We start from the raw sequence: 20,707 nt of genomic DNA, 5'->3' as shown, positions 1-20,707 counted from the left end.
CTTCATTCTAAGCCAAAGACTAGAAAATATGGTGAAGCATATCTTTCCTTTGGTTTCACCTACACAAGTGCCAAGGTAGGTCTCCGCTGTAGAATTGGTCTTCCCTACGTCAGGAGCAGCGCTGGGCTCTTCAAATCACGGACAAACAGTATCCCACATTCTTGATTTTTAGTTCACAAACACTTGTTGTAATGACTAACTACTCCTGACATTTTGGAGATGTTAGCTCTTTATACAGTAAAGTTACAGCGGGATACAAATAATATCAGGCTGATCCTGCCACGATTTGTTCCCTCGGTTCAAATCACGGACAAACAGTATCCCACAGCTGTTTATGTTTTTAAACCCATTTTGCACAGAAAGGCATTTTTAAAAAAAAAAATTTGTTGATAGCAATGTTGAATATTATTATACAGGGGGAAAACTACACGTAAAATAATCACACCGTGAGGCCTCTGCCTTTGTAAATGGAGGGACAGTAACTGCGTGTAAAACCTGAAGACAGTCAGATTAACAGTAACAGTATTTCGTCTCTATCTGCTATTCTGCAATTCATCTCATGTAAACAATAACGTGGCGCACAGCCTGACGTGAAAAAAGGCACACGCCATTAGGGCTGGGCCATATTATACCGTTCACGGTAATACCGGTATAATGTTAGGCAACGATAGGAAAATGAAATATCGCGATAGAATGGGAGTAAAACGCGCATGCGCAGTGCCTTTGTTTTCATACGCACATGGCCGATTGTTGAGTGAAACAGATGAACCAGAATTGGTTTGTAAAAATGGTGCAACTTCCGTGATGTGGAACTGGTTTGGTGTTTGTCCGTCAGATACACAACAAAGCACATTTTTTTGCAGAACATGCAAGCGGCCGTTGTTATTGTCGTATTTGTCGGACTAAGATGCTCTTAAATCTGGGAGTAATCTGGGTCCTAAACTCCTTATACTTCAGGTCAAACAACACTGCAGCATCACTTAAGAGTTAAAAACTGTCTAAATTCTTTCATCTTTAATAAAACGATCAGCATTGCTGCTTTACCAGGTGTAACTATAAAGTTTAACTTCCAGGCATCCATGAAAACAAAAGTTATTACATTTAACGGAGTTAGAAGTTAGCAGGAAGCTAGCGGAAGTTAGCTCGCTAGTTTCGCTAGTTACCTAAGCATGATATTGCATGTTCTGACTGAGAGATTTCTGAAAAAAAATCAAACGTACAGCTCTGCTATCACTTCCAACATAAATGAAGACAGGAAACTAAACAGCAGTGACGTTTGTAGGGTTACTGAAGTTGGGCTAGCTGGTATATAATGATGTGCTACGTGATCGCTAGCGACACAGCTATGTTAGCATAACATAAACAGTGAAGCTGGAGGACGAACACTAACACTTTTCCACTTATAAAAGTTAACGTGAAGGTTCTTCATGGTTAGAAACAAATGCAATCGCATGGCAGGATGCTGTAAACGGACCAAACTTCAGTCAGGAGAACAACTGAGATAATCCATCCACAATACGAGGTTAGTCATTAATATACTGCAACAACATTGGAATAGAGCAGCTGCCAGAGAATTCAACATTAATGAATCAATGGTACAGAAGTGGAGGAAGCAAGAAAAATGAGTTTAATAAAGTTTGATTTATCTGACTGCTTTGTTTCGCTTAATGTGCCTTATAATCCCGTGCACCTTATGGTCCGAAAAATGCGTACTGCACACTGCAGTTTAATGTTGCAAAGCACCTCTTTTTAACTTCAGTGGATATTATACATGGTTATGCTCAGGATATGTCAGCCCATTTCTACTGGAAATGCCTTTTGGTTAAACTTTCAGCAAGGAATTTGCATTTGCACTGTTACATTTTTATAAAGCTTTAATGTACATAAAAACCAGCTTCTTGTTTAAGTGAAAATAAATGGAAGGTTGTCTTTTTGCGCTAGTAATGTTGTGGAGTTGTATTTTGTCTCGCATCAATTATATCGTCGGTTATATCGTTATCGCAAATTTTCAAATATATATCGTGATAAATATTTTTGGCCATATCGCCCTGCTCTACACGCCATCATGTAAAACAAAGGGGGGCCCAGCAAAAAAAGTTTGGGAACCACTGGTTTACAGTGTTTACGCATCACCCTAAAGCTCAAAAGTAAAAATCCCCTTCATTTTTCAAGAGAGTTAAAAACAACAACAACAACAGACACAAATTATTACACATCACTGGATCTAAGTAACATAGCACTGAAGGAGTTAACACAACAGATATATGTGAAAACTGAAGGTAACACATACATCATCATGCACCATCATACACCATCAAATCTGATGATGAAAGAGCAGAAGTACAATAATGGAAGTTCTGCAGAAAATGGAAAATGATACAAACACAAGGCACTATGTGTCTGAATGTCCCAGCACCCACATTTATATTTAAACACACTGTTCTCACACAGCAGACTGTTAACAACATTACTGCTTCTTCATACACTGAAGCTCTACATGAACATGGAATATTTATTACTACAAAAACATCCTAAAATTTAGTAAGACTGACATAGCTGGGACCGAGATCCTCTTCACCAAAACAACAGGCTTGGCTTTTATGAATGATGATAACCCTCTTAATGCTTATCAGTCACACAAAAACAGCGAGTTGAGCTTTTTTTTTTTACCATGTTTGGTAACTTTTGTAAAACAGACTCTGATGTCTGCGCCCGGCCCCTGACCTGTGACGCGTGCTTAGTGAAGAAGAGGTTACATTTGTACCCGATCATCTGCTGATGGTTTCTGTGTTAGCAGAACATTTCCTTTATTGAGTTACTGACAGTTTAAGTGACTTCACCATTTATTTTTTTTTCGGTAAATGCTGTTTTCATTGTGGCCTTCGACCTTCGAGCCCTCACTCAGTGGCAACAGGTACACTGAGGTTTGTCACACCTGTACACTCACGTTCAGAGTGGAACTCTGGGAGGTAACGTCATGAACAAAGGTGTCAGAGTTGAACATGCAGCGACAGAGAGTAATAATAATCCTGAAACAAGGACAGAGCCTTGTGAAACACATGAGACTGCAGTGATTTCACGTCCTGACTGCAAGCCCGCAGACTCAGCAACCACACCTAACACAAAGAAAACACTTCTTGACAGCCAGAGATGTTTGCAGAGATTAAGCTACTGGGCTGGATGTGCAGACACAGGCTGGATTCGACACCACGTTAGAGCCCAGCCTGTGTCATTACTGCATCAGAGACAAAAAGGCAGACGGGCATGAAGCAGAGATCTGACACTTTAGCTGGACCGCTCCATCTTTCATTAAGTTGTTAAACCGTGAACGTCCACACCCCTTCATTGTGGCATGCACGCACACACACACTTTCTCAATGCTCAAATATTTGTTACGATCTGTGCATCAGACTGAAAACTATATGAATAAACTATATTACAGTCTGTAAGTTTTTTATCTCTTATTTGTTTTTTGTTGGTACACCTGTACGTGTACAACTGTGTGTGCACCTATGCCTGCGCTCCAAACAGCTCAACACTCTGTTAATGTTCATGTACTTTAAATTTTATTTCCCCAGCATTAAAGGTCCAGTCAGCGCTCAAGCAGCAATAGCATGCTACCAGGGCTATGCTGGACTTACAGAGGAGACATTATAGGACTGAAATCTATAGGAGCCTTATGCAACAGCATAGACAGCGGGAGTGTGACCTCTGGAGGAAAGTTTCCTTTCAAGGCAATTACAGCACTTCCCCCCCTCCTTTATTTTCTTATAGACTGATGAGTCTGTAAATGCAGCAGTTTTGGTACGCCTTTAAAATCATGCACGAATACACAAAAGCAGGAGCCTCCTTAAGGAAATCATTAAATTGAATCCACAGCTGCATCAACTCGACCACAGTTTGCCCCACACCTCACCTAAAGAACACACACACGCACACACACACACGCTATGATTATTCAGGGAATGATTTTGGGTTTCAGCTCGAAAAGTCTGTCAGACTGACTCTTAGTTCTTTTTTTAGTTTGTTATTTGTTTATTTTGCCGTTTGATGTTTGTAAAACTGCTTAAACAGCACTAATAGCATCTATCAGATTAATTACTGTTCACCCCTCGCTGCAGTACTGGGATAACAAATAACTCTTTCTTCAAATAGATTTTACATTGCATCAGTTAAGTAATATTCATGTTTGATATTCTTTCATGTCACTTTGTGAGTTTCAAAGAATATGATTTTGTGGGTCAACTGAAAAGTACACATTATTATTTTCACCCTGGACATCAATGAAAAGGTCAAACATGAAATCCGAGACTCAAAGTTTTCTGTGCTCTCAGAGTGTCAGTTTGCAAAGTCACATCAGATCATATTAATTAAGGTGGAACTGCTTTTTCTCCTTTTTATAACTGCTTAATTAGTGATAATCATCTCGCTGTGAATGGCAGTGGATCCTGAAAGGCACTTTTCCCCACACTACTGTAAGGTTTCAGTGGAGCTGTGTGCCATGAATGAAACATAGAGTGAAGTACAGCATCAGCTTTTTTGCCAGCAGGAGATTTTCTGAAGGTCAGAATGGAGACATTACAGATTTATGTGCAATCATAGAGAAAGTATCGACTCCATTTACAAACACAGTATCAGGCGTGTTAACACTGGGCAGCAGCTCATTATGTGGTTATGAGTTTTTGTCTATATCAACAGAAGTTTCACTCAAAGTTCCCCTGTTTACTCCCGTCTTCCTTTCTCTGCTCTCCCTAAACCACTGAATGATAAACACCTGGCAGCCATGACACCTGTAGCTCATTCAAAGTGTTCTGTAACTGAAACCGAAGAGCAGACAGGGAGCTCACAGCAGCCAAACTATGAGCGCTATTAACTCTTACTGCTGCCCAAATCACACTCTGAACCAAGTCACATCATCATCATCATCAATATTATCACCATCCCCTTTTATCGATCTAATCAGGCTGGTACAAAACTGGTGAGTGAGCTGTGGGAGTAAATGGAGATTGTGGCCAGTGTTCTTCCTGCTCTGCTTCCTTGTTTACAGCAGTGGGTGAGTGAATGCCACAGCGGCTGTCCTGCTGCCGGACGCTTTGCAGCTCTGTGGTATAAAGATTGGCTTAGTGTCTTGCCAAAGGGCACTTGTTAAAAAGCAGTTTCTGAGCTCGGCATAGCTTCAGACAGACCCTCAGCCCTCCAGCTGGCGTCGGGAGGCCGGTCGCTGCTCTTAGGCACTACTTTGAGCCCTTCTCTGCTTTTGTCCCTTATGATATTCTTTTCATTCATTTTATTTATTTATTGCCTTTTTCTGTTGCACTGGATGAAATATGTTTTCCCCTTTCTAAGGACCTGTACATCCCCAAACTCATTTCCACCGTGGACACCAGCCAAGGCCACGAGCTGCTGTAGTCCTGCTTAAAACTCCTGACCAGTTGTTGAGAGAAATTACACTTCATAGTTTTCATGCCTTTAAAAATCATCAAAACAGCACCAGTTTCATTATCACCCGCTTTCTATGAAAATCTTATCGACAGTGAGCCATTCAGCTGCTTCTGCCTGCCCACAGCTGTTGTTCATCTGCAAGCTGCTTAGCAACCCACATCCATCCCAGCTCCTTTCATGGCTTTTGTGACTTTATCAGTGGGATATCAGTTCTCATTTATTCTGACTGTTGTTTGCTTTTAGCTGATTGGAGCATGGACCAAGGTCCCGGGTTTGCCTGTTGTTCCCTTGTTTTATTCATTCTCTCACTTTTGCCATATAATACATACATAAAAATAACACACAAGAAGTTCTCAAGCATTAGACTTCCAGAAAAGATCCAAAGAACAGACAATGTCTTTTCTGTGAAGGTTAAAGAGGTGAGGATCACATTATTTAGACACGATTCACAGATTGAAATAATCCTCATTTATTTTCTGATGAGCATTAGTTAACCCAGAAGCTGTTTTGGCCCCTCCCCCTTTCATCCAAGGTTCTTCTGATTTGCTGCCTGTTGATCACAGCAGGAGGTTGTAGCTGACGTTGTCTGAGAAGACCATATTAGGGTCTGAGAGCCTGAAACAGTGTTTGGAGATGGAAACTTAGGGAAAGCACAACAGCTCCACTTTGATTTAACCGTCTCTAAATTTACTTCACCAACCCTCGCAACGCATCAAAGAACCACTGTTGACTTGAATCCTTCATAGGAGGGATAATGGCCTCTAACCTATAAAGCTCTTTAATAACTGTGTCACTAAGGCTACGTTCACACTGCAGGCGAAAGCGCATCAAATCCGATTTTTTTGACCCTATGTGACCCATATCCGATCATGGTATGACAGTGGGAACGGCGCAAATCCGATATTTTCAAATCCGATCTGGGTCACTTTCGTATGTGGTACTGAATCCGATACATATCCGATGTTTTAGAAAGCGACTGCTGTTTGAATGGTCATGTCGCATTAAATCCGTCTTTTACGTCACTGACACAAGACAGACGCCAATTATCAGCTCTGGAGAAGCGCCCGATAAGACATCGTGAATGCTTCCTGGCCATCCGGTGTAGATGTCAGTGAAACTGTTGGGAAGACAACGTTGGAGAAACGTGAACATTTTATTTGTACTGTATAATCTGCAGATTCTGACAGAAATCTGCAACTATCCTTTGAAGCACCGCTCCTCTCTAAAACAGCAATAAGGATAATTATGAGGTTATTTACATTATTATGTAAATAACAAAATAACTTAAAGCAAAAATTAGGAAACATAAAGTCCGAAGTCTCTATATTAAGGGCCATCAGTCAAACAATACTGTTTGCTCTGGGTCTAAACAGAGCGCGTTGTGTGTGACGTCTTCTTTTGCGCATGCGGGCCGCTTTGTGGGTTCACACTAGAGCGCGTTTGCTGTCGCATTTTATCTGTAGTGTGAACGAGCAGACAAAAAAAATCGGATTTGATCAAAAAATCGGAATTGAGCATTAAGACCTGCAGTGTGAACGTAGCCTTAGTATTATACACCAGCCGGTCTGTCAGAATGGATTTGTGGGCTTCACAGGGCCTTAATTTAAAATCTGTTTATCCAACTGTCACTAAGGACCCCCCTTACACACACCGACCTTCTGTGTTGCTCGATTTGACTTTAATGTTTATGAAAGTCATGTTTCAATAACTTTCACCATATAAAGCATATTTTCAGGTGACAGAAAACATGCTTTATATTTTTAACAACTCGGCACGGGACGTTTTCTCCCTGTGCCCCACACCCACCCCCCAAAACCTCCACCCTTTCATTCCCTCCATCCCTTCCTTTCCTCTTGATCTGCCTGTAATGACCGCTTGTATACTGGTGTTCTGCTGTGTGTGTGTCCAACTACTCTCTAGAGATCAATTAAGCTACTTACAGTGGATCAGTGGAGAGTCCGGTGCCTGCTGTCATGCATGTCCAGCAGCACGGGGACACACAATTCTAACATCACAGACTCACAGGTGGAGTCTCCATGTAATGATAAAATAAGGTCCAGGATCATCTCCTGCTAGCGCCTCAGAGACCGCGGTAAAGGGCTAAGAAGCACGATGTGATCAGGATTTGTGTAACACTGCTGTGAAACAGACCATGACTGTGCTGGCGGGCGAGTCTGCTTTAATAAATGAGTTTGACGATCGTATGGATTCTTTTGTTCAGTGAGTAAAACAGAGGAGCATTTATCGATTTATTTTGTAGGTTCGCTCCAAGAAGTGATTCTTTTAAGGTAAATAACAGCTGTGAGATCATAACCTTTTGAGAAATCCTGGGAAATTACACAATATATGGAGGGATTTGTGAAAAACATCGCATGAAATTTAACCAGCTGTTCCAGACGAGGCTTGTAATTGAAGGCTCTGATCTTTAAAGGTCAAGTCCGTAATAAAAAAAAAAAAATGTAAACACGTTCCTTTGTTCTAACAACCTTATCACATGGGAAGTTTCCCCTCTGTTCCTTGCCCTGGGTGAAAAATTTCTGAACTATTGAGATGTGGAAATAATATCTCACAAAGTTACCACGACAACAGTGCAGTAAATAAACGACGCCTGGACAATATATGGGGCCTTTGTTAATCACTACAGCTGACATTAACAGCGGGCATTCACTCGGTTCGGCACACCGAACCCAAAGAATCCACGTCCGAGTGTTCCTAAAAGTCAAACGTTTGATTTCTACTTCATTTGTTTTAGTTTACCACCCTGTGTGATCTGAAGGCAAAGGAAACATGTGGCGATACAGACATAGTTTATTCTTGGGGGAATCCCCCACAGCAACAGAAACAGGTAGCAGCTAAATCAGTTTTTTATTAACCGTGTGCATAAGTATTTTTTATTTGTGCACAAAAGCTGCCACTGACCCCGCCCACCTCTCATCAAAGATTAATTCAACTGCCAACAAATCACAGAAAAAAAAATAGATTCTTTAAGCTGCAGACAGTCACAAAGGTTTTAACCATTACGGTGAAGAGAGCGAGCACCCTGAAGTTCACTCTTTGGAGCCAGCAATGGCTGACATGTTCGTCACAGCAGGAGAAACAGAGAAACAAACTCCACAAATCATGTTGTATTTGCAGGAGTATCAACAATAGTAATAAATCAAAAGTGATCCTATGCTTTCTGATGGAGAGACAGATGTGCTCACTTTCCAACACACACACACAGAACTAAACTAAACATCTGGGCTGTCTGTGAGTCTGTGAGAAAGGACAGAAAGAAAACGGACACACACACACACACACACACACACACACACACACACACACACACACACACACACACACACACACACACACCGTAATGGTGTTGGAATCTTGATAAAATCCTAATGGAACAAAAAACCCCAAAACAAAACAAAAAAATACAGTAACACTGGAACACACACACATACACCATCCATACGTGCAGGGTGGATGATATCGCTATCATGATGTCATCACTGACACAGAGACCCCAACGCCGCAGGGAGAGGAGGAAAGCGTGAAAATCTGTGGCAGACATGGTCGGAAATACAAGAAAAAGTAAATGTGCTGTGTGTGTGTTACATGCGAGTGCAGATAAGTGCTCTTTGAGGTGATGTCACGGTCGAGCACGCCCGCGTGTATGTGGACTGAGCGGGCGTGGCCGAGCAGATGGTCGTTTTTGTAGCGAGGAATTCGTCAACATCACTCCACTGACATGAAAACTACGCTTCGAGTTTCCCCTGCAGGGACGGGAGACGTGTGCAGGCCCGGAGGTGCTCATGTCAAAACACACTCGTGTTTTCTCCTGGGCCTTTTGATGCAATTTCTCGCAGTCTGAGTGCAATCTGAAAATGAGTCCAGATGGCGTGGTATAAAATCGACTTGTAGATAAAGTCACCAGAGTTTAGGAATTATTAGCATAATCACATAATGCTCCCAAGAGATGTTAAGACGCCGAGCCACACAATCGCACTTCGCTTGTCCGATTCCTTCTGAAGGACCTGAACTCATCGATCACAAGCACATTTTCAAAGAGAAAGTATACCCCTCACATCACATAAAAATTAATTAATTAATTACAATTAAGAATGTCTTTCACAGAGAACTGAGCAAGTCTGCAACAATCAAGCAAGTTTCTGAAGGTGAGAGAAACCATGAGGCAAGAACACCAAAAACTGTTACCATAAAATGTATCCTGGATCTGTGAGTGACCAATGCTGCCGTAGCATGTCTAATTTAACGTACGACGTACAGGAATACAAGGAAAAACGAACTTTTGTACCAGCGAATGCGCGCATGTTGCCTGAAACATGGAGGAAGTCCGTTCACATGAGTAGGGGAAAGAAAAAAAGGAACAGCTCAAACCATTTCTATTCTGATGTTTAGATTTAACCCAGAGAGGCAGAGAATTACCACTTGCCAAAAGACAAATGCTGTAAGTTGCAGGATGGTCTGCAAATTGGACCACTTAAAAAGCCACTTGAGCAAAAACTATTATTCGGAGGTCGTAATCTATTGCAAATCCCATGTCAGCAGCTAAAGTGGCGAACATTAGAAAAAGGGTTTGTTTCCTTCCCTACATTTCTGCTTTTAAGAACAGGGTGAACTTTAAAGGCTGCTGTGGTCATTTTGTTGGTGGACTAATTCGGTCAATCTCCCCAGGATCTCATGGCGTTTTCCCCCATGCTTTCTTTCTATTAAAGGTTACGTTTTATGGTGCAAGCCTGGCATCAGCAGCCAGAACGTTACAATGTGACAAAGGTCAGGGATCTGTGTTCAATATGAGGAAACCGAGAGTAATAAAATAAATATCAGCTCATTCTCATGTATACACGAACACAAAGATCCGGCACAGCCTAGCAGCACACGCGCACTCAGGTGCATTTTCACACACATTTTCTTAGTTTTCTTAGCCAGACTGTGCTAATTTGAATCATCGTCACACATAAGCACAAACTTACTGTGGATGTAAGAACAGACCACATGACTAATCTACTCTCCTCACTCCTTTAATCTCACAACGTCTCCAGTTTCACCGCATGACTTTCCTGCTACAGCCCCAGACCTGATAAGGCAAACAATGCAGAGCCAAGGTTTATACACACACACACACACACACACACACGCACGCACACACACAAAAGGAATTTGGCCTCAGCATTCATTAAAGAGAACTCACACAAGAGAGGACTGTTTGGTAACGGGGAAAGAGGGGTGTGTGTGTGTTCCATATCAGTGTGTCCCACCTGCTTCCTCGTCCTCACCCATGCCGATGGGCCCGGGCTGAGGCGTCTCCCCATTCTTTAGACAGTTGTGGATGTAGGTGGCCTTCCAGCGGGCATACTTCCTGTGCTGGATGTTCTGGTGAAGGCGAGAATAAACACACATCAAGGAAGTTATAACTGACACAGGGAGATATATTTTTCCACAGCTTTTACCCCAAAAACTAACTGCCGGTTAGTGTAACACATGCGATATGGTCAAAGGTCGAGGCTGCTGAAAGGTATGAATTTAGTCACTGTAAAGGACTTGGAAGTTCAAACTGAACTCTCATTGATTGAGGTTGTCAATCATTAGTTCCTAATGATGTCATAATCATTAGTTTCCAATTCTCCTTTAATGAGGTCTTCTGAAAAATAAAAATGTTTGTGGGTCCCAGGGTGCTCCGTTCAAAAGCACCCAGTTTCACCAATCTAATTTTAACAAGTGGAACCATTTATTCTGCTCATGTTTACCATGGGTCCTAAATTCATTGTCATACACCAGCAATGCAGGATAGGGGCTCTCTTTGTTAAAGACGTTTTGCAGCTGCAGTCATGATCTGGATGAGGAACTTTCCAGACTGGAAGTCACTGGAACACTGTGGACGTCACCGGATCTACCTGAGACAGCCAGACTGTGACCTGGGCACTCGACATATAAAAAGCAGAGCTAGTACTGCTATATTGGAAGTCCTAATCCAAGTGGCACTTGACAAACGTGTTATGTTCGGTCCCCAAACAAAGAGAAGAAGGCAGAAATTGTTTGCTGCACCTGTCACATGCCAGCGTGCTCTGAGAGTGAGGCAAACTGTATAACTGCATGAAGTGTGAGCTTTGCTTAGCTTTATTAGTTTCTGGTCCCAGTACAGCTGTACAGGACTGGGTTTACACCGCCAACAAAAAGTAAGACTCATTCTTGTGAGGGCTCTGCTTTATCAAATATTCTGTTCCTAACTCTTGGACAGACTTGGACACGTGGACAGGCACAGTTGAGGAGTGGAGGGTGTTAGAGTCAGGATTTTATCTTTGCTTTTGCTGATGACATGGTTCTTTTTGTCGGGTGCTGACCTCTACCTTGCACTGGGGTGGTTTAAAGGTGGGATTAACACAGTCAAAGCCACGATTCCTCAGCTAGAAAAGATGGAGTACCAACTCCGGGTCAGGGATGAGTGTCTGTAGGTCTTGTCCATGAGTGAGGTGAATGGAGCTGAAAAGACTGACAGATCCTTCCTCTCACCAAGTGCTGGAATATTTATTCAGTGTAGCAGGGAGTGGCTTGCGGTGCCATGCAGGGAAGGCGGACGCACCTGCACGGCATCCGCAATCATGCCCCGCCGACTTAAATACGGTACTGGGTCCTGCAGGATGGTGGTTGTTGTCAGTGTGTGTGTGGTTGGCAGTGAGATAGAGAAAGCTGCAGCCAACAGTGTGTGTGAACAAGCAACCATTAATAAAGAGATGCTGCAGAGCATGAAAATGCACCGGGTCTGCTGTGGGTTTGTTACAGTGGTGCCGAAACCTAGGATGAGGACACAGCAGACCTGCAACTAGGCCAAATGTGGAAGGAGCTGACCCAAATGGTGGCTGAGATGGTGGCTACACAGCAGGAGCAGGCGGCAGTGTTGCGGCGCCGGCAGGAAGCATGAACATGCACTGGGGTCTGCTGTGGGTTTGTTACATTCAGGTCTCATTCTGTTGGCTATCCGATTTCCATCAGTACTCTAGAACATGGACCTAATGTGAATCAGGTTAGCTTTTAAAGCAGGGCCAGAGAAAGGAAGGTGTAATTTATTCTATGATAAGTAGAGAAAAGATACCAAAACTGAGTCTGAAACGAAAAAAGCATTACTGGTTTAATTTGAGCCAACTTTTAGGACCTGGATTTTAAATGGGAGGGTATAACTGCTGAAGGCCTGAAGACAAAGAAGCAGGTAAGTAGTTTTGAAGGGTATAAAAAGGTGTAAGCTATTTGAATTTGAAGTTAAAGAAAATAAAAATACTTCAGTCCCAAGGTTCAAGGTTCAGGTACTGAATAAAGTTCCATCCATCCAACCCAGAAAAGAAAACATACATACACTGTAAGGCTGTTAGAGGTATTTATCCAGTGGCTCAGTCCCCTATACGACTATAGAGTCAGAGTAACAAAGTTCTACCAGTGGGGTTAACAGGTACTAAGTTGGGCACTAAACCTCAATTATACACTGGTTTGCACTCAGGTGTGAGTGATGTAAAATTTATGATCAGTGCGCATCTGCCTTTGCTTGGAGTCGCCCACAGAGAATTTACATTACAATTCATAAACTGCGTGTCCCAGGTCCTCGGTGTCAGGCAGTGAATGATCACGATGTACTACAATGGAGGTGTGAGGAGACGCAGTAGAGTGTTAATGGGGGCACATTAGAGTGAATCAAGGCTGAAGGATCTTTGAAATATTACAATAGGAGTGACGCTGATAAGACCTGTGAGAATTTCCTGCTTATTCCAGTTAAGTGCCAAATTCACAGAAGCAGCTCAGAAACAACACGGAGAGCTGACGCGTATTTGTTTAGCCTTAGCATTACCATCGCAGATGGATGAGGCTCCGGTTATTTTAATCCCTGGAAAAACACTTTTGAGATATTAAAGCACGCAAAGGGAAAGACAGGAATGTAACCGCTATAAAAGTTTCAACAGAAAGGTCACACATTGTAAAACTCTCGGTTAAACAATAACTCATAGCAGAGGGAAGCACATGCTCCCTCATGGGGCAATTTGTTGTCTTTGCATTCATTTAACACCTAAACAGGACTTTTGTAGAAGGCAAAAAGACTCAACAATATCATAAAGACAAAAAACTATGTTCCCTCTTCGGACTGTGCCTGGCCAGGCCCCATAGACTACTTGGGCCTGGCCTCAGGCGCTCGACCTCGGGCATCCTCCCTGGGCCTGGCTCCAGGGCGTGGCCCAGTTAACCCCATCCCGGGCAGAGTTTGTTCCTGGGTGAGGGACCAGACAATTCGCCATGGATGACCCTACCATAGGGCAAAAGCCTCAGATAACATACCCCCTGGGATCCCAGGGACACACAAACTCCTCCACCACAATAAGGTAGCAATTCACAGAGGGAACCACTGGACTTTAAATCTTCATTTGGACATTTGGTTGGTAAAACCTTAAACGTTTCAAGATATGATGAACCACGAATGCTTCAGTTCTGAATTACTTTCAACATATTTGTTGGAAACATCATTATCTTCATGCAGTCATGTGATAAAGTTTTGTGCACAACTGTGAAAACTTTTTCATGACTGTATAAAAAAAAAAATCCAGATTCTTTTATATTCTAGGTGATGATCCGATTTTCAAAGAGTGACTCAGGAACATGTAGTTTCCCCGGCTGCTGACTCTTTTCTGTGAAGTACCACGATTAGGGTCACAATGCTTTCAATTCCCGTAATTTGTTAATGTAAAATGCATTGGCTGACAATGTCCCCAGGTGGGCTCATGGCCTCATGGTGGAGAGACATAATTATAGTCAGAGGCAGATGGTCCACGCTGCCTTTGTTAGTAACAATGTAGTGCGGTGACAACCGGAGTAGAAGAAGTACGCATATGAGCTTTCTGCTCGTGTAGATTTTTATGTCCAGTGCACGCTCTCGGCCAGGCACAGCAACAAGGAACTAACTGAAGAGGAAACAACTGGGTAATAATTCCAATTGATCAGGCGTAACAGCGACTCCTCATGTAAAAGCAAAATTGTATTTGTTATATCAGGCCTGAACATAAAAACTCAACAGCTGCAGGAGGAAAGAGAAAACAATGGTAAAGTTAAAGATCTGGCAGCTTGATGCAGTTAACATGAAATCACACAGCCGTGTCTTCACATCTGAATATGGATGCACATCCAATTAAATGTACTGGAGGGCTGGACTGGGGCCAGATTGAGGATTAATGGTGTTCTTAATGAACAGAGATAAAAGGGAACGATCTCCTCTAATGGTGTCATCTCTCTTTTCAACTTAAAGTTTGTGGCCACATTAACAAATAGACAATACAATTCTAACCAGCTTCAAAATCTGCATTAGGTACGACAAACTTAATTCTTCAGTCTGAGCTCTCTGAGCTTTCTGTCATTTCTTTAAGTATCTTCAGGAAAAGATCTCCAGGATTTGTGAAGAGTATTTGAAGCTCTTGTTTAGAGGTTTTCTGCCTGTTTTTCCATTTCAGATATCCAGGAAAGAATCTCCACCCTGTGTCACAAATGGCTGCAGACTCTCACTGTTGGACCTCCTCCTGACCTCCTCGTACATACTGACCATGATGTGGATCCATCTCTCCATCTGACCTGTTCATGTAGTTTTCATAACTCTGCCTTTTCTCCCCGTTTCCCTACATTAAGAACTGCTTCCTGACAGCCGTCCTTTCAGTAACTTTCAGATACTGTTTATTTGCTACAGGCAATTGTTTTGGTTATTAATTTCTTCTTTAGTCACCTAGTGTTCTAAAAAACACACCATGCTGAGATATGGCAAGGTTTCAGTCAATAGCTCTGTGGGAATCACCTTGTTGGTGTTAACTTTGTTATCCTAGGCAATTTTTATAGATTCACCTAAAAAAATAAGAACAAATTATGAGTTTTTGTGAAACACAGGCTGCTCATAACAAAAAGCCACAAGATTCCATTTCAAACTGGTTCCTGAGTTGTCTGTTTTGTGTGAACAGCACTGGTTCATCCCTTGAGTTGGCTTTTTATTCTTGAAAATAAAATTAAAATAAATAAATAAATAAAACAACTGATTATTGTTCAGAAACCCTGGAGAGCTGCTGCTCAAGACCACTTTACAGGACAAACGGGCTCCTTGGAAGCAAAAACATCAATAAATGACGGGTGGTACCTGCTGACAGGCAGGACATCACCTGACATCTGAGTGCTTGCTTTGAAGAAATGTGTGACATTAAATGTGTGCCAGCCTCAGTTACAAAGGCTAGAGTCATTTTTGAAAAGCACTTCTGAAAATACTGAACTGGATAGTCGTGTTTTTCAAAGTCACTGACTCACTTGTCGGGTTCAGAGCCTGTTACACGGCAGCTACAGATTCGGTTTCTCTCTCAGAAACAAGTCAGTGGGATGAATTCTGACACACATGGGAACACATTGAAGGCATTCACGAAGTATAAAGGTCCCTGACGGTAACAGTGTTACATAAGATGGTGGCAACACTGCTGAAAACCTCTTTCTGCTGCCTGAAACTCAGTCACCAGTGGGTCTCAGTGTGGGAACATGACAGCTCACCATACATGAACTAAGTGCCCCATCATGCTTTAATGGTTTCTGGGTGATTTGGGAATCATACACACCAGGTGTTTACAGGAACAGAGCTAAGCAGGACTGTGTTCATACCTCACTTTCACAGTAAAGATTCGTACGCGGTCAACTTTAAGCACCTTGTTGTTGTGATTTGGTGCTATACAAAGAAAATGTCTCTGCAGGGTTTCCTAACGACAGGGTGAACTTTTATAATTAATGGTAGTGAAATATATTTGGGGACATACTTTGGCCATTTTTCAATCCATCTGGGAGAATCTCATTATCTGTTGTTAATTCACTGAGCCATAAGCCTACCCACTCTTATTTTGAAAGTTCAGTCACTGTCTGGGTGTCTGATCTCAAGAGGACCTCATCCCACAGCTGAACTCCAACATGATGGTCTGCAGTAGTCGATCATAACACCTCTATGCAGAGCTCAGCGCCCCTCAGAGGGACGAGCTGCAGGCTGACGGTGGAGATAACGGGCAGATGGCTGCAGAGACATCTACAGCTCCGTTATGTCTTCATCACAAATGCTGCACATAAAATGTTCAGAGCAGCGGCACATTTGAGCAGAATTTTTAATCACTTTTTTTAGAAAGCGTGGGACTCCTGCACCACACGTACTGTAATCTGAATCTGTGGGAAACGCTGCGCTGTGTTTCACACCTTAAGGCACAAATAACTCCCAGCCACTGCTAATAACCACTAAACTTAAACCTTTGCTTCCAATGATGAAGCTTTAATTTGCTCAGACTCTGATGTTCACACAGACTCTGTGGTTTGTTGTGTTGTGGCTGCACCTTCTCATCAAATGGAAATATTTAACGTGTTTGTGCATCTCTTCCCTGAAAATTCAGCATGGCACATTTGGGATCTTTGAAAATTTTTGGCTGCGAAATAAAATAAAGTTCTGTGTTTTAACAATGTCGGGCTGTGCGGCCAGTCTGTAAAGGTTCGCTAATAACTGCAGATTAGCGGGAGGATAAGAGCACAAATTTACACAAAGTCTGTTTATCTGCAGCACCCTGAATACATCGCAACAGCTGAGTCAACGCTTGGCCTCACAGCAGCTCTGTTATGAAAACAACAACAATGAAATATCAGAAGGAAGGGATTGGAGAATGACCTGAAGTCTCCTTTAATGACATTCCCACAGTGCAGTGACCTGATTGATGTCACGACTGTGTCACTTTCTCGTGTCTGAGTCGAAAGAAGCAGATGCATGACTGCTGTCAGGATCTGGCTGCACAGACAGGCCTCGGCAGCAGGATGAATGTTCTGTTGGTTTTGGTCTCTTTGGGGATTATTGGATCATTTATAAATGATTAAATAAAGTCGGCATCATCCTTCAGCCAGTTAACTGATAAATGAGCTTCCTATTGGGGTTGGTCATCATTATAACTCTGCAGAGATCAAACCTGGGACTCCCAGCAGGGTCTTTATCTTACCTCCTCTGACAGCTCCCCAAAAACAGACAAGACATCCAGCAGCAGACTTGAAGTGTAGAATGACTTGATCATGTTCCTGGAGGAAGGAAAGAGGCAGAGGAGGGGGACAGACGGCAGGAATTATGGGATATACGAAGGAGGAAAGGTTGGAAGAAAAGGGGGTTGAAAAAAATGGGCAGAACAGAAGTGAATGAATAAGATGGAAGAACGTCCATTAGTCTCTTACTGTCTCTTACTCCATCACTGAGAGAGCCTTGTTTCTACAACAGCGATTTATTTATTTGCCCATGAGCAATTTTGCCAATAATGTTGGTTGAAGCTAAGAGAAGCAGTCAACGGAAAAACAACAAAAAAAAGAAATAGGGCCGTTTTAACGGCACCGTCTGCCAGCAGCTTTAGCGTGATTTGGTGCATTTCAAATAAATAAATTGTTAAGGTTCAAAATATTGGGGATGGAGACAAGAGAAAAACCACAATAACAACACTGGTCCGGCCGGGTTAAGTCAAACGATGATTTTAATGAACACCCGCGTGGGAGATGGACACCGTATGCAGACAGCCTCAGATCTCAAAATGGTGGAGCATTGCTCAAACTCTTATAGCCTCTGGTTCTCCCACCTTATCATAAAAGCCTAAACATTCACATGCTTTTCTCTCACACGGCGCCTAAGCTACGACCTTGGCTCCCCGTTTATCTGCTCCTGCTGAGTTGGGGCAGAAAACTCCAGTATATTCTGTTCTCTTCTAATCAGACAAATAAGGCGATGACTTTCTGCAAACAGTATTTCTTATAACATCATAAAACAATATCATTCATCCACAATAAATCAGCAGTCTAATGTAATGCAAATCAGTTTAACGAATGCAATAGTTATCAGCTTCTTCTAATTCAGGAGAATAATGCAAACTAAAACTACATAATAATTCACAATCTTTAGTTAGGGGTATAACATGGCATAAAATAATATTATAATCTAACAAAATAAACAAATAATCCAAAAGTAGCTATATTAGCAAAAGCACTTTCGATAGAGCTGAGGAAGCTGGTGATAGCCTAGCATACTCAGCCGGATGGTGGACACGTAAACGCTCATGCACGTTAGTCGTGTTTGAGTCCTTTGCTGGCACTATGCGTCTGCACAAGCGGCACACCCCTTTGGTTACATCCTCAGGTTTGCCTCTTTGAATCTTTCGGTTTGAAGCCAAAGAAATCCCAAATTGGTGACTTTGTATTTTTTTGGGCAACTAGTTGCTCCATGTTTGGACTTCTGTGTTCTAAACGCGCAAATCAGTCTGTGCATGATTACATTGCTCCGCCCATCAAAAAGTCACCTGCACGAATATATCGCCTATCGTCATTTATTGGACTCATTAATGTGGGTTGGAAAAATTTCACATATCGGCCAGCCTTAATCAATACCAACTAAAAGTGGTCCAAGCTACAAAGGAACAAACCACTGGAGCAGCTGCAGGCTCAGCACCACAGGACCGCTCCAGCGTGCTGTAGAGCACAGAGCACGCAACACGCAAACACGACACAAACTGTCTCCTGAGACATGTTGGATTCAAACATGCATCAGTGCCAGGACACTGTATAAACTCACTCGAGTTTTAAAAGTGTCTTACAATCACATGAACTCAGACATGTCACTGTTCGTATAAAACGGCGTAATATATATTGGCTCAGAGTTATTACATTTGGATCATTGTTTTAAAAAAGAAAGCACCTTTAAAACTTTGGCTGGTGCAGGTCGAGAGCCAAACATTTGTGTTTTGAGGATTGCAGATTATCTTTCAGTTATCAGCATTTTTGTTTCCATTACTGTCCCACCCACATGAGCTGGGGCAGGGGCTTAAAAATGCCACTTAGACTGGAGGGGATGGATCTTCTATTTCTGTATAACAGCATTACTCATTTTACCTCTAACGTCACTGTAAACCTTTACTAAGCTTTTATTGTTGTTTATTAAGCTAACGTATACGTTATTACTAGTTAATTATTTGCTTAGTATTGTTTACTTTTTGTTTACTTCTTTATCTGTTATCTGACTCTTGGTAAAAGATTTTAAACAGCATGTGCTTGTGTAAGATGTTGATCAGATGTTGAGGCTGGCCGGGCTCTCTGGTTTGAAGAGTAGATACGTTTGGTAACCACAGCAACCCATCATCACACACACACACACGCACACGCACGCACACACGCACACACACACAGGTAAGGACAAAGAATGGGCTCCTTGTAGTGCAGAGTGGGAAATTTTCAAAAAACATTCAGCTGTGTGACTCAAAATGAAGACATGTAAACATGTACGCATTTACACCTCTGTCTGCATGTATATCCGTGTGACTGTGTGTGTGTGTGTTCAGGAGTGACATAACACACGGCTGAGGCTCGTGTTGGCAGCAGACCGCTGCTGCTTGTAAAACCGCAGGCGGGTTTGCTGACCAGCAGCAGAACAGAAGCTTGAGTCAGTCCTGCTTCATATACCTGCTGGAAACAGCTTTTGGGCTGTGTTTACACCACAAACAAATCCAGAGACACGTCGCCTGCATCCATTCATCCTGCATGAGCTGCTGCAGGATGACTGACAGAAAGGGAAACCGACTCTGCACGTTTCTCCCATGTCAAAGGTCAAAGTGCAGAGTCTCCAGAGTTCACAGAGGAGACGTCATGCAAGTTTCTGTCTTTTTAGCAGATCTGGATGCTACTGATATGCTATTGAATTGAATTGAATTAAATTGAAATAAATTGAATGAAACCCCCTTTTAACAGGAAGAAACCTCAGGCAGAACCGGGCTCGGGGAGGTAATAAAGTGTGGAGTGATAAAGTTGCAAACTTGCGGGATGTTGGAGCGGGTGTTTTCCTTAAGGATGAGCAGATTTAATTACTTTAATGAAATAATAACTCCTTTGGTTTCTGCTGTGGTGATGATGTCACTGTATTACTGATGACTATCTTTCTATCGGCTTCAAATTCTTTTAAAACTTTATTAATACAGCAGATCTTAAACAATGCTGCTGACCAAAGCTTCTCCTCGGACATGCTCACACCGCTGCATTGTCTACAGCAGCTGTGTTCATGCTGAGACTTCATCAACCTGTTCATCCATGCTTCCTATTGGTCAGAAGCATGGATGGACCAGCACCGCACCTATCATGTGAACGTGCAAGGGAAACTCCAGGTGAACTCACAACCAGATAACCAGCTCAGCCCGATAACTGCTGTTGGGTACCTGAATCCAGG

General features: G+C 42.5%; 1 protein-coding gene across 3 annotated transcripts in view; it reads right to left on the bottom strand.

Moving 5' to 3' along the window:
- vta1 (vesicle (multivesicular body) trafficking 1) overlaps window positions 1–20,707 on the bottom strand; it is a 60,864-nt gene that overhangs the window by 14,371 nt on the left and 25,786 nt on the right. For all 3 annotated transcript variants that reach the window (XM_085372705.1, XM_085372706.1, XM_085372707.1), the window contains exons 4-5: window positions 17,463–17,538; window positions 10,710–10,824 (exon numbers count right to left, since the gene is read on the bottom strand). In XM_085372705.1, the coding sequence (XP_085228831.1) occupies window positions 10,710–10,824; window positions 17,463–17,538 (191 nt within the window). The remainder of the gene's footprint in view (window positions 1–10,709; window positions 10,825–17,462; window positions 17,539–20,707) is intronic.

The sequence above is a fragment of the Diplotaxodon limnothrissa genome, linkage group LG15, assembly GCF_057381915.1.
Source record: "Diplotaxodon limnothrissa isolate DT_005_m linkage group LG15, D_limnothrissa_male_GT1.1, whole genome shotgun sequence".
In the NCBI taxonomy this organism is placed as follows: Eukaryota; Metazoa; Chordata; class Actinopteri; order Cichliformes; family Cichlidae; genus Diplotaxodon; species Diplotaxodon limnothrissa.
Note: the sequence above shows the minus strand (reverse complement) of the source record. Positions and strands in the feature narration are given on the sequence as shown.